The sequence below is a fragment of the Pungitius pungitius genome, chromosome 16 (assembly GCF_949316345.1).
Source record: "Pungitius pungitius chromosome 16, fPunPun2.1, whole genome shotgun sequence".
In the NCBI taxonomy this organism is placed as follows: domain Eukaryota; kingdom Metazoa; phylum Chordata; class Actinopteri; order Perciformes; family Gasterosteidae; genus Pungitius; species Pungitius pungitius.
Window position 1 is genome coordinate 10,273,990 of NC_084915.1, and position 14,493 is coordinate 10,288,482.

At 44.1% G+C, this 14,493-nt stretch overlaps 5 protein-coding genes across 5 annotated transcripts; 4 read left to right on the top strand and 1 right to left on the bottom strand.

The window, feature by feature from the left end:
• Positions 1-221: 221 nt before the first annotated feature.
• LOC119215931 (claudin-4-like) lies at positions 222-1,745 on the bottom strand. The gene has a single exon (XM_062558007.1). The coding sequence runs from the start codon at positions 1,531-1,533 to the stop codon at positions 901-903; it is 633 nt and encodes a 210-aa protein (XP_062413991.1). The 5' UTR covers positions 1,534-1,745; the 3' UTR covers positions 222-900.
• A 1,260-nt stretch (positions 1,746-3,005) lies between these two features.
• LOC119214932 (claudin-like protein ZF-A89) lies at positions 3,006-6,424 on the top strand. Its single transcript, XM_037466614.2, has 2 exons — positions 3,006-3,554; positions 5,106-6,424. Exons 1-2 carry the CDS (start codon positions 3,056-3,058, stop codon positions 5,723-5,725), a joined length of 1,119 nt encoding a protein of 372 aa, XP_037322511.2. The 5' UTR covers positions 3,006-3,055; the 3' UTR covers positions 5,726-6,424.
• Positions 6,425-7,157: 733 nt separating this feature from the next.
• LOC119215423 (claudin-4-like) lies at positions 7,158-8,668 on the top strand. Its single transcript, XM_037467578.2, has one exon. It carries the CDS (start codon positions 7,312-7,314, stop codon positions 7,867-7,869), a length of 558 nt encoding a protein of 185 aa, XP_037323475.2. The 5' UTR covers positions 7,158-7,311; the 3' UTR covers positions 7,870-8,668.
• A 92-nt stretch (positions 8,669-8,760) lies between these two features.
• LOC119215922 (claudin-like protein ZF-A89) lies at positions 8,761-9,928 on the top strand. Its single transcript, XM_037468478.2, has one exon. The coding sequence runs from the start codon at positions 8,852-8,854 to the stop codon at positions 9,482-9,484; it is 633 nt and encodes a 210-aa protein (XP_037324375.2). The 5' UTR covers positions 8,761-8,851; the 3' UTR covers positions 9,485-9,928.
• Positions 9,929-12,305: 2,377 nt separating this feature from the next.
• On the top strand, positions 12,306-14,458 carry LOC119215253 (claudin-4-like). The gene has a single exon (XM_037467258.2). The coding sequence runs from the start codon at positions 12,772-12,774 to the stop codon at positions 13,723-13,725; it is 954 nt and encodes a 317-aa protein (XP_037323155.2). The 5' UTR covers positions 12,306-12,771; the 3' UTR covers positions 13,726-14,458.
• The last annotated feature ends 35 nt before the right edge of the window (positions 14,459-14,493 follow it).

Here is a 14,493-nt window from a genome sequence, read left to right on the forward strand (position 1 = left end):
CAATTCTTGTCAGGTTGATATATTCTAAATGTCTTCAATAGTTTGTCTTCAATTGTTTTTCGTCTTGTTTTTAAACTGACTTTCAAATAAAACCAGTTTGAAAAGAAAAACATATTGCCCCTGTATCTTCTTCCATTTCGACCACTCAGAGACTTCGCCAGGACCGCAAGAAGTATCTGTTACTCATTCAGTAGCAAAACCCTCAAATAGTTAAGCACAGTAAGAGCCGTTTTAATTGAAGGAAATGTACAGGAGAAAAATAAGAAAAACACTTAGAGTATACAACATAGAAGTGCTATAAGCTTGTTAGATTGATGTGTGAATTTAAAAAACATTACATGTTTCAGCTGAGCTGCAGCAAAATAAAGTTATCATTTAGTCAAATAGCTTTACAACATACAATAAGCTAGATAGTTCAAAAATAAACTGTGTAAAAATAAACTTTAAAGGAACTACTGTAGTAAATAAGTGTAGACATTTGTCTAGAATTTAGCATTGAATAATCATAAAGCTCCTTCATTTATCAAACATTTATGTGCCTTCAGATTGGCGATAAAAACAATTGTGATAAAGAATCTTTATTATCTGAATGGAAAATATTACAAATAATTCTGCAACAAAGACACACATGGTCTTTCATAAGTGCTAGTTGTAAATAAGATGAATAAAAGCAGTGACAGAATTAATAATTAGTATTGAAATGAATACACAAAAAACATTTAAGAAATTGGTTAAGCTTCAATCCGAACTGCATGCCGCATTACATCAACATGGCATATACATTACAGCCCACTATGTCTTAGTATAAAAATATTAGTCACAATACAAATAACAACTTAATAAGCAAACGGTTGTCTGTAAAGTCTGATGCTGCTTAAAAAGTGATTTCTCTGAAGTCACTCAGACAAATTCCTTCCCCGGCGTTGTGGATTTAGGGCCAGAGTACTTTGCTCCGCTGTAGCGGTCTCCTCCGGACGGGCACTGACAGCAGAGAAGAGCGCCGCCGATCATCAGGAGCCCTGACGCGCCCCAGCCGACGTACAGACATGCACCCAGCTCCCTCCTCTGGGAGTCAGGGACCATGGGGTTGTAGAAGTCCTTTATGATGGTATTGGCAGGCAGCGACACGGTCACCAAACACAGAGCCCCACTCAAAAGGAAGAAAACCCCTGCGGAGATGGCCACTCTGGCTTTCACTACCTGGTCCCCGATGCATGTGGTGCATTTCCCCCCCACCACAGACAGCAGCAGGCCGAACAGTGACAACAGGATGGCGATGACCGCCATAGCCCGACCGGCCTGGAGGTCCGTAGGCAGGGCCAGCAGGGAGTCGTAGACCTTGCACTGCATCTGGCCGGTGCTCTGCACCACGCAGGACATCCACAGTCCTTCCCAGATGGTCTGAGCCACCACGATGTTGTTTCCAATGAAAGCGGACACCTTCCACAGGGGCAGCATACAGATTAGTATATTTCCAATCCATCCAAGCACCGCCAGTCCGACGCCCAGGATCTGCAGCCCTAAAGATACCATCGTAGATGGAGTGCTATTTCTTCTCTTTCTTGCTCCGTCTCGGATCTTCACTGGTCTGCCAACGAAAAGCTAGCTCACTGGGAGGAATTCTTATAGGCCTCACAGATGCCCCGGAGTAGCCCCGTCCCATGGGTGGGCTCAGTCTTCAGTGCTCAGATACAGACATCCATCAAGCTGCCTTTGGGTTCAGAGGCCCTCTGGTGCCCGAGCAGAGCACTAAGAAAGAGAAGAGCTTCAAACAGTGTGGTTCAGGCAAAGGTTGGCTACAGTAAACGCTACGTCAAACTAATCCTATCAAACAATAATGGATGAACCACAGTGATTACTAACCTGGGGTTACATTGAGATATTGAATTAGAACTAATTAGCACCTGCTGTGCTGGTGATGTGGCCCAAAACTTTGACATCTGCTTCACATGAAGGTGTTGTTGTTACGCAACAAAGATGTACTTAGTACTTTCACAAGCAAACCACTTGTACAGTGGTTCTCAACTGGTCTGGCTCCGGGACCCACCATCACCCCTTAATGACAAGCCGCAACCCAAATCGAGGAACATTCTCAACATCTCAAATTTATTCAAAATCAAGTTCATAAGCTGAATTTCATATTCAGGATGTTTAATTATCCTAAAAACCCAATGTCTCCCCCATATCAGAATGGTTTGACCCAACCTGGCACATGCTGCTGAAAACATGGACGGACGAGCCGGCAAAAAAAACGACACTCAGCTGCATTAAAAAAGTCAAAATAAAATCACAGGATGATTTTTTTTTCTTCTTTTTTTTCCTTCTTTTTTCTAATTTTTATTTTCCCATGCAAAGGCCCGCAACCTACTAAAAACGCGTCTGCAACCACCAGTTGAGAATCACTGCACTTGTTCCTACCCCGGACAAACAACCCGCCAGGATTGGAGCTCAAGTTCCCTTACATCCGCTCCATTACTGTTTACTATCACTATTGTTAGAGAGAAGGAAAAAAAGTTGTGGGAGGCCAGCATGGAAGTCACACCTCAGGCCACCAGAAGCTCGCTGGCTAATCAGCACAGGTGGAATCACTCAGCTGGATTGCTGCTCTGGTCCAAAAAAAGAAAAGAACTAGAAATTATTGGTCTCAATGGGTACAAACTAGCAAAGCTTCCCTTGTGCTTCCAACCAAAGCCAGAGACTTTTTATGGTTTTTAACTTTCTTGGTATATCGCAAATGAAAAGAAAAAAGACTGAAACAATTGATATCTTCAATTTATTTTAATACATTTGTAAGACATTAGGCATTTGAAAGAGTTTTGTACACAAAACCTTTAATCAGAGGAAAGCTCCAATTTTACCAAAATCCCTCACAATATCCTTATATTTTAAGAGGGGGTGGTCATTAATAATGGGACTAACTAATTGACCACAGGTGTTTTCAATCGGAACCCTTCTGAACATCCAATCAGGATGGGCCTACCTGTGAGTATAAGACTTGGAGGTGAGCATCCAGAGCTCGCATTGCATTGTTGCTTCTACTCAGCGCGAAACTAACATGGCATCTGCAGGCCTCCAGGTTATGGGCATCTTTCTGGCCGCCATCGGCTTCATCGGAGCCATCATCACCTGCGCGCTGCCCATGTGGAAGGTGTCTGCTTTCATCGGGAACAACATAATCGAGGCGCAGACCTTTTGGGAGGGCCTGTGGATGAACTGTGTGATGCAGAGCACCGGGCAGATGCAGTGCAAAATCTACCCCTCTATGCTGGCCCTCGCTAATGACTTGCAAGCGGCCCGGGCCCTGATGGTGCTCTCCATCCTGGTCTCCTTGATGGGACTCCTGCTCGCTGTGGTTGGAGGAAAATGCACCAACTGCATCGAGGACGAGGAGGCCAAGAGCAAGGTAGCCATTGCTGCGGGCATGTTCTTCATCGTCGGCGGTGTCATGTGCCTCATCCCTGCGTCCTGGACGGCGCACGAGGTCATCAGAAACTTCTACAGCCCGATGATGCTGGAGGCGCAGAAGAGGGAGCTCGGAGCGTCTCTGTTCATCGGCTGGGGATCAGCAGGACTGCTGTTGGTTGGAGGGGCTCTTCTCTGCTGTCAGTGTCGTCAGCGTAAAGACGACCGATACTCCGTCAAATATTCTGCCCCACGCAAAGCAGCCAGCGCAGGAGCCTACGTGTGAAATGTCTGCCTTGTCTTTCAGACTAATGTTTTATTGTTTATTTTATTTGTCTATCTTATTTCAAGTTTTATTTCTCATTTTAAAAATAAATCTCATCACTGAACTTTCTAGTTTGTGTCTGCAGTTATATGTTGGTTCTGAGTCTGACATGAAGCTACTGTTTGAAACTGGTGCACATGGTACTTGACCACTAGCATAATTGTACTTTTTGTTTCTAAATCCCTAGCGTGTTAACTCCTTTAATCTTGAGGTCTAGATTTAAAACTGTCTACCATTATTTGGTGGGCTTTGTCCCTCTACTACACACTCAAAGCCGGTTTGACTTTTAATGGGAACACGTAGCTGCTGCGACTTTAATGATGAGTGCAGCAAAGTGATGGATTTACTTCTGATGGTACTTGTCCATGAGAAATCCTCCCTGAAATAAAGGTTTCACTCTTGATTGCTTAAGTTCTGTAACAAATAGGTTTTAGCTTTGTCCTAAAGCAACATGTGCTGTGATGTCTACAGCTTAAAAATTACCTTAAGCCTTAATATTTTTACCTAAAAGTAATTTTCCACAATGATGGTTAGTGGACTTTTCTTACTACTGGCCAGAGACGGGCCAGATGTTTCACTTGTCTTGGTGTCAAGCTCAGTTAAATGACAGCTGTCTGTGGCTGCAAATTTACTATAGAGACCTATTCATCTTTTCAGCAGGAAAATGGATTTTGCAAAATCTCAAAGTATCCCAGTAAGTAGTTTAAAGACAAAATTAACTCCATGGACTTTTGGACAGGCAGTGATAAATATGCAGAATTCCTTGAACCAGGATGACACTTCAGAAAATGTAATCTCTGAATGATGACATGGTTTGGGATTAAATCAAACTACTGAGTATTGTGTTAAAGTCTACTCTTTGCTATCTCTTATCACGATGTAATCTCAGTTTACCCTAAAGATCCATTCAAGTAGTATGGTTTTTTAAGAAACAAATGTGTTCATATGAATTCTAAGTGAAAGTGATTGTTTTAATATGTGCAGAGCACTTTATGAATGGAGCAAGAATAAACTATTTGAGGACCTGGTGAAGATCACTGGTGTCATGTTTAAATAATTATATTAAACAGGTTGGCAATGAATGAATTCAAATTAGATGTTTCATATTGAATTGAAAGAGTTTATGTTGTACACAAAACATTGAATCTTAGGACAGCTGCATTCTTACCAAAATCCCTCACAAAATAAACATATTCTAAGAGGGGGTGGTCATTCATTTTGGGACTAACTAATTGACCACAGGTGTTTTCAATTGGAACACTTCTGAACATCCAATCAGGATGGGCCTACCTGTGAGTATAAGACCTGGAGGTGAGCATCCAGAGCTCGCATTGCATTGTTGCTTCTACTCAGCGCGAAACGAACATGGCATCTGCAGGCCTCCAGGTTATGGGGATCTTTCTGGCCGCCATCGGCTTCATCGGCGCCATCATCACCTGCGCGCTGCCCATGTGGAAGGTGTCTGCTTTCATCGGGAACAACATAATCGAGGCGCAGACCTTTTGGGAGGGCCTGTGGATGAACTGTGTGATGCAGAGCACCGGGCAGATGCAGTGCAAAATCTACCCCTCTATGCTGGCCCTCGCTAATGACTTGCAAGCGGCCCGGGCCCTGATGGTGCTCTCCATCCTGGTCTCCTTGATGGGACTCCTGCTCGCTGTGGTTGGTGGAAAATGCACCAACTGCATCGAGGACGAGGAGGCCAAGAGCAAGGTAGCCATTGCTGCGGGCATGTTCTTCATCGTCGGCGGTGTCATGTGCCTCATCCCTGCGTCCTGGACGGCGCACGAGGTCATCAGAAACTTCTACAGCCCGATGATGCTGGAGGCGCAGAAGAGGGAGCTCGGAGCGTCTCTGTTCATCGGCTGGGGATCAGCAGGACTGCTGTTGGTTGGAGGGGCTCTTCTCTGCTGTCAGTGTCGTCAGCGTAAAGACGACCGATACTCCGTCAAATATTCTGCCCCACGCAAAGCAGCCAGCGCAGGAGCCTACGTGTGAAATGTCTGCCTTGTCTTTCAAGACTAATGTTTTATGATCTTATTTTAAGTTTTTATTATTTTTTTTTAATTAAACTTTGATATACTTGCAATACCTTTTTTGATGTGTGCCTTTTTATACTTTCTGAAGATGGTGGTCCAAAGCTTCGCAGATGTTCTGATCTTGGGTACATTTAACTAGTCCGTATAAATAGTTTGGTTTTCTAAGTAATTACTATGTCAAAGGTTAAAATGTTTCAGTAAATCACTTGAGTAAGATTAAGGGTCTAAATGGTTGGTGAGCACCTGAAGCTGAACTGGTGCAGTAGGTGTTTCAACATGGTGGAAGCATGTGGTACTTGTGTGCTGGACACTAGAATTGAGCATGCCGTATAAATCACTAACTCATTTACACTTGAGCTCTAGGTCTGTCAATGTTTATTCTGCTTTTTAAAAGTATCTGGTATACTTCTGTGGTCCCTCTAACCATACTCTACAAACAATGGTGACTAAGACAAAGGTGCTGCTAATAACCCTAATGATGAGTGTTTTCTTTAAGTCAGTGAGCCAACATTGATGCCACCAAGAACCTGACCTAAAAGCATTCAATATCACCTGTGCTACTCTTATTGTGATGTTTCCACAAGAAATGCCTCTTTGTTGTGGTTTCTAAAGGTGCATTAAATAAAAGTTTCTCCTGAATGCTCAAATAAAAGTGCGATGACAATATATTTTACCTCAGCTTTGTCCTAAAGCAGCATCTGCCATCTCTAAAGCTATTTTTTTAAAACATTTTGTTTAATTTGCCACAATGATGGTTAGTGTAGTTTTCTTACTGTTGGGCAGAGACAGGCCAGATGTTTCCCTTGTCCTAGTGTCGAGCTAAGCTAACTGGCTTTTGGATACGTATTTACTTCATAGACTTTAGAGACGTATTCACCTTTTCAACATGAAAATGTCATGTATCCCTGTAAGTAGTGTGAAGATGAAACAATTCACTCCATGGACTTTTGGACAGGCAGTCTGTGATTAATCTGCAGAATTCCTTTTGGATTAAACCACACATGTGAGTATTGTGTCGATAAGGGTTACTGTTTGCTATTGTTTATCACTATTTAATCCCTTATCCTGAAGCTCCATACAAGTATACTTTTTTAAGAAAATGCATTCATATAAAATGATCAGAAAAAAAGAAATGCTAAAGTTGGATTCAAAAATCTGTAAAGGTTTGTCTTTTCTGAAACTGGTTGAATTTGGCACCACAATCTATTCAAAATTGTGATTTAAGTCTTTTGTATTGGGTCACAAAGCCTGCTTTCATGGGGCTTTCTGTTATCACTTTTCTCCTCCCACTTGTTCTTCGTGAGCAGGAATCAGGACAAGCAGGAAACCAGATCCACAAACTAGCAAAGTCCCCTCCCCTTTGTTCTTCCTTCTTACACCTGCAGCGCAAAACCACACAGCATAACACAACCACTCTGTTTACAGCGAGACTGTGACAAAAAATAATCTTCCGCTCAACTGAAGGTGGATTTTGTTCCTGTCTTTGACCTTTTGGGCAAACTTTAAATACGTGCCTTGGATCTCTTTTTTTTTTTTCTTCGCAAAATGCAGACGCAACTCGTTGGTGTGGGTTTGGCAATCCTCGGCTTTATTGGCACCATCCTCATCTGCGGACTGCCTATGTGGAAAGTGACGGCCTTCGTTGGGGCCAGCATCATCACCGCTCAGTACTTCTGGGAAGGTTTGTGGATGAATTGTGTGATCCAGAGCACGGGACAGTTGCAGTGCAAGGCCTACGACTCCGTTCTGGCCTTACCGCAGGACCTGCAGGCATCCAGGGCTCTGATCTGCGTCTCCATTGCTGTCGGCGTGGTGGCCCTGGGGCTCACTGTGGTCGGGGCCCGCTGCACTAACTTCTTCTCACGCGACAGGTTGGCTAAAGCTAATATCGGCCTGGCTGGAGGTTTGGTGTTTGTTTTGGCAGGGGTCCTGTGCATTATTCCCGTCAGTCTTTCGGCTTACAGCACCATCACAGGTTTCTACAATCCCTTGCCCACCTCTGGGAGGAGGGGAGAGCTCGGGGCTTCAATATATGTGGGCTGGGCGTCTGGAGCTCTGCTGGTCATTGGAGGAGGGGTGTTGTGTAGCACCTACAGATGCTGAGCGTGTGGCGGCAAAAAACCAAGGAAACATTTAAAGATGTGCATCAATATGATAACTGTGACGGACATTGTTTTATTTTTCTTTCAAATAGTAAAATATTGACATTGTATACTACATATATGTCATATATGTAAACTATATAATAGTGTGGCACAGTGTTTGGGTAAATTGTACCTGTACCAGGAACTGCAGCTAAGTGAAGAATATTAAAATGAAGTCTGGTTTAGCCAATAATTGTAGGATTGTGATGTGTTTGGATGTTAATATGATTAAGAGATATATAATGCAACATTATTGTTTTAATATGTGTAGAGCACTTTATGAATGGAGCAAGAAAACACAATTTGAAGACCTGGTAAGGATCACTGGTGTCATGTTAAAATAATAATATTAAACAGTATTTTTGCTAGTGACTCTCCAACAACACAGTTTTACTTGTTACAGGCCCTTAAAACAGTTTTGAAGGTAAACAAATGAAGAAGGACTGGAAACCCTGGATAAGCGGTGGACAATGATTCGATAAATTAATGTAAATGCGATGTTTCAGGTGTTATTATTAGAGTTTATACTATAAACTAAAGCATATAATCTGAGAAAAGATGTAATCTCATCAAAATCCCTCCCAAAATCATCATGTGGGTGAGCAACAATAAGAGGACTAACTAAATGACCACAGGTGTTTCAGATTGATTATTAAATCAAAGATGGGACATTAGGCATTTGAAAGAGTTTATATTGTACACAAAACATTTAATCAGAGGAAAGCTCCAATTTCCTCTGATTAAATGTTTTTGACACAATATCCTTATATTTTAAGAGGGGGTGGTCATTAATTTTGGGACTAACTAATTGACCACAGGTGTTTTCAATTGGAACCCTTCTGAACATCCAATCAGGATGGGCCTACCTGTGAGTATAAGACCTGGAGGTGAGCATCCAGAGCTCGCATTGCATTGTTGCTTCTACTCAGCACGAAACAAACATGGCATCTGCAGGCCTCCAGGTTATGGGCATCTTTCTGGCAGCCATCGGCTTCATCGGAGCCATCATCACCTGCGCGCTGCCCATGTGGAAGGTGTCTGCTTTCATCGGGAACAACATAATCGAGGCGCAGACCTTTTGGGAGGGCCTGTGGATGAACTGTGTGATGCAGAGCACCGGGCAGATGCAGTGCAAAATCTACCCCTCTATGCTGGCCCTCGCTAATGACTTGCAAGCGGCCCGGGCCCTGATGGTGCTCTCCATCCTGGTCTCCTTGATGGGACTCCTGCTCGCTGTGGTTGGAGGAAAATGCACCAACTGCATCGAGGACGAGGAGGCCAAGAGCAAGGCAGCCATTGCTGCGGGCGTGTTCTTCATCGTCGGCGGTGTCATGTGCCTCATCCCTGCGTCCTGGACGGCGCACGAGGTCATCAGAAACTTCTACAGCCCGATGATGCTGGAGGCGCAGAAGAGGGAGCTCGGAGCGTCTCTGTTCATCGGCTGGGGATCAGCAGGACTGCTGTTGGTTGGAGGGGCTCTTCTCTGCTGTCAGTGTCGTCAGCGTAAAGACGACCGATACTCCGTCAAATATTCTGCCCCACGCAAAGCAGCCAGCGCAGGAGCCTACGTGTGAAACCTTGTTATGATCTTAATCTCATTATTGCTTTCAGCTGTTTTTATTGAATTCTTTTTAAAAATAAATTTAACTTTGAAATCACTGCAATTTTTTAAAATCCCTCTGTTTAAATGGTGGAAAGTCAGAATTTACGCTGGTGTGTTTAGCACGTGGATTTTTACTCCGCTTTTTCATTATTTTGAGTTTTCACCCCATGCATCCACATGGCAGCGCTTTCTATTTTCATAGACACAGGTTCTGCTAATCACCCCGATGATAAGTGTTAAGGGAGGACAGTGGAAACCTGCCACGAACGCAGCTACATCAGAATCTGCTCTGCGTTGAGTTTAGCCTGTGCTGCTCTTATTGGGATGGGTCAATTAGAAAGGCTTCTTGATGTGGTTTCTGAGGGAGCTACAGTACAAAAGCTTCTCTCAAAGGGAACTGCTTTGCCCACCATCTGTACAGCTCATTAATGAACTTATTTCCTCTGAGCTAATATATATATATATATCTTTTATGGGTGTTTTACCTCCAACTATTTCAACAAGTTAGTTTCCCCTTTGTACATTTGTTTGTACTAAAATTCAAGTAATTTCCCATTTCTAAAACAAGAACTTAAATAGGTTTCCCATTTCCTTTCATCTTAAAGTGAACGGGCATGGACACATTTTTGAACATTCATTTATTGTGTTTGAATGTTACTCGAGATATTGTTGTGATTTTAAAATGCATATTTAAGAATCATTTCAGTGGATTTGAATTGGGGCCCTCTGTTGAGAGGAAATGTGGTCAGGTAAGATTTCCTCACAAACCAGTTTCAGCTAAGAAGCGCAGGCAGCAAGCGCTCTGCAACACACAGCCGTAATCTCCGACAACACCAGCAGAGGGTCAGCGTGGTGTCTGGTGGACGCCTGATTCTGGGTTTGGCCCTCGGCTTTCTGCATCATCATCATCAGTGTTCTCCCCACATGGAAAGTCACAGCCTTCATTGGTGACAACAATTTCATCTCTCAGGTGATCTGGGAGGGTTTGTGGATGAACCGTGTGACCCAGAGTACGGGTCAGATGCAGCGGCTCGCTTCTGGCCTTGCCAGGGCACCCGCCACCATCGCCGGGGGGCTCGGGTTCCTTCCTCTTTGGTGCTCATCCCCGTCTGCTGGTCCGCGAACACCGTCATTCGTGATTTCTACAACGCTCAGAAGAGGGAGCTTGGGGGCCTTGCTCTACATCTAGATAAAGTGCAGCTTCAAGTATCTTATTGCTTTTATAACACGGCTAACAGCAAAACTATGAATGGTAAGTAAATAGCTGCCTTTAAGCACAAAATAGTTGTAGCCACCAAACGTTTCATCAGTCTATAGAAAAAATAGTCCCTGTACGTGCATGTAAACGGCATTGGGTCCCGCACCGTCTCATTCATTCACATCGCGCATGACGTCCACCTTAATTGTCCGGTTGTGAAAGCTTGCATTGCCTCAAAATGTCATTTGTGGGATTTCCGGCGATCGCCACCAAGCTAAAAGCTAAAATGTCAACTAATAGTCCTGCAAAATCGAACCTGTTACTTTGAGTGATATGGAACGCTCGGGTCAATGTGAACAGCAACCGTACATTATCGCTAAATAATGCCCCCGTGTTATAATTAACATTATTACACTTTCACAGTTAATTGAATGCTATTTATTACACCCCCTGACCATTACGTCATGTTTTCTATGACATGTGAGATTCAGAACATGACTGCTGTATATGAAACATTATAAATTCACAAAACTTGCATGTATATTTACTGTTTTGTTTCAAAGGCTGGAACTCTGGAAGTCTCTCTCAATAAGACTAAAATATTGATTATGTGCTGATTCACAATTGCTGCTTGAGAAATGTTGTCTTAATATTAAGTAATTTTCCTTTTCGTCACAGAATATAAAAAAAGAGGGGGAATAACAGTTACTATGATGACATGTGCCGAAACACTTGCTGTAAGATGGATCAAGTTTTTCAGGTGTAGCTGATAAAAGCCTCAAAAAGGCTTGCTTTGGTTTTTAGTGTGTCTGGGTGATATTACTTTTTTTGCTTTGGTAAAATAAGCACAAGAAGAAGAGATGTATTGTGTCATTTAAATACAAATTACAAGTAGAATATTTAGTTTGTCATTAAGTTATGAAAAATAAATATTTGAAAGCAATACAGAAAGCCTGCATTATTTTATATTTTGGTTTTGTTTTCCTTAACACAAATACATTAGAAATTCCTCAGAAGCAAGTGGTTTGACAATCGACGGATTCGAATGGTGAAGTTGTCTGTGTGTGTGTGTGTGTGTGAGGAGGGAGTTTTTTTTGGTTGTCTCAAACAGGTTCTTCTGCACAGTAGGCGCTCCTAGAATTAAACCGGTTTTCTCACAGGAGATTGTTTTCCGCATTATTCTCCTTTTGTTACTAACATACATTGTGCGTGCACGCACAGATCGCATGCACAAAAGTGTTGCCAGAGGATGTGTATACATACACACACACACACACACACACACACACACTGAGCTCACTCAAGTATAAACTTTTGAATGAAATCCAATCTGACGAAGATGCTGCGTCTCATGAGTGAGCATCTTGTAAAAGCCCACAGGCCAATCATTCTTCCTGCTTCATCCAAAACTTGTTACCAAGATATTTTCGGCGGACAGAGGTGATAATGTAGGCAGGGGGTAGATGACGCCACGGTTTCACAGCCTAAACTCGCTCCCTCTCTGTTTTTCCGTCAGCCTCCTCCCCCTTTTGTTTCCCTGTAGGGGTGTGGTGCAGCAGCTCCTGACCAGTAGCAGGCAGGCAGCCGCTCAGGTGACAGAAAAGAAACAGCGCTGTCAGTTGGAGAAATAAAGAGAGAGGGGACAGGGACAGAGGGAGGAATCGGGCAGCAGCAGTTAGGGATACGAAGGAGGAGGGACCTGGACAAAGGAAAAGTATGCTTTAAACAAATGAACCGAGGGACACACCTGGAGTCAACCTACTGGAGGCTGAACGGACAGCTGACACAGTCAGACGGGCCTCTGCCTTTCTGACTTTACAACATCGCAAATGCGGACAGAACAAAAAAGAGTGAATAAAGTCAGAAAAAAGGAGGCAAATGAGAACGGCAACATCACACCTTGAGGAAAGCTGTCAAAGAAAAGCTTCCAGAGAATTACAAGAGAGGACGAGGGTCACCAAGAGCCAGCTGAAGAGAAGCTCCACAGACAAGAGTAAAGCCTCGGAGGACTTTTTGAAGGTCTCAAACCCATCCAGCGATATTCCCGGCTGCCCTTCGTCATGGCCTCTGTGGGGATGCAGATGCTCGCCAGCGCCCTGTGCCTCCTGGGTTGGGCAGGGGTCATCATCAGCTGCTTATTCCCCATGTGGCGGGTCACAGCCTTCGTGGGGAGCACCATCATCACCTCCCAGATCATCTGGGAGGGCATCTGGATGACCTGCGTAGTCGAGAGCACGGGGCAGATCATGTGCAAACCCTACGAGTCTCTCCTGGCCCTCAGCGCCGACCTGCAGGCCGCCAGGGCTCTCACCGTCTTCGCCATCGCCACGGGAGGCGCGGGCCTCGTTCTGGCCTTCGTCGGGGGGAAGTGCACTCGCTTTTTGGATGAAGAAGGCGGCGGGGCCAAGGGCAAGGTGGCTGTAACCGCAGGTGCGCTTTTGATTGCCACAGGGTTGCTGTGTCTGATTCCCACATCGTGGGCGGCCGCGGCGGTGGTGAAGAACTTCTACAGCAACACGATAGACGCCCAGCGGAGGGAGATCGGCGCCTCTCTCTACATCGGCTGGGGAGCGTCCGTCCTGCTCATCCTGGGAGGGGGTTTGTTCATCAGCTCAGCGCGCCCCCTCGATGCCCACAGCACAGACAAGAGCCCTTCTGTCCGCTACCTGGTGGTCCCCAGCAGGGCGAGCATCCATCGCGGCAGAGCACCGACGTCTCAGGGCGTCAGGACGGCGCCTCCCGGCTCCCAAAGCTCATCGACGAGGCCACCGCTGTACACAAGGCCCCCGTGGGAGGACGGGCCTGAGCAGGACTCCCGGCCGGGGTCAGAAAGGTCTTGGGCGCCATCGATGAAGACTAAAAGGCCGGAGTCAACAAAGTCTGAATACAGTGAGGCGCTGTCTACAAAGTCTCAGCTGAAACGAGCAGAACTGGAAGAGGTCTCATCAGTGGCGGCTGAAAATGAAGGTGAAAATGAAGACGCATCCTCAAGTCCAGGAAGAACATACATATGATACGACACACACACACACACACATGCAACACACATGTATATCAGGGCTTACAGCAGCAATACTAAAGAATATATGTGTTATTTAGAAGTAGTACTTATTTTGTGACAATTTACTGAGGAAAAGTAATTCATTGTATTTACATAGTTCACTGTGCATGTGGCTTTGATACAAATATGGAATGAAGGAGGACTACGTCCGGAATATGATGGAGAATAGCAGTTTTAAATATATTGTCATGTGCACTAAAACTGAACCAAAACAGTAACAAACTGAATCCAGGTGCAAGTGAAGAATGTGATCTGTGTTATCATTTAACACAGACTTAATTAGCTCAGACTTTGTAGCTTGTTTGTTTCTGAGGAAAAAAAACAACATACGTAATGTCTATTGATACCAATGCTTATTTTAATTGAAGGATGCTAATTTGATGAGATATACAGCCATGAAAAACTACTTACACTTTATAGATTGCGATTTTGTCATAACTGTGAAATTGAATTCTTTGTATATTTTATTTGTGCAGATATTTTTGACAGAACGTTGGATATATTCTTTCAAACTTTTTAATAAATGACTGTAATTCAATTGAGACGCTCGTTTGCCTTTTCCAAATGTATTTGGCGGGCTACCACATGTCCCATGGCCTTCAAACCCGCCTTCCCGTTAAAAACACAGTGTAAGCTGAGCTATTGGCCTCTTGTCAAACTGGTTTGACAGAGAGTGTCTAGTGCTGTCGTGTGTTGTCTAAAATTCAAAATGCACATGGAC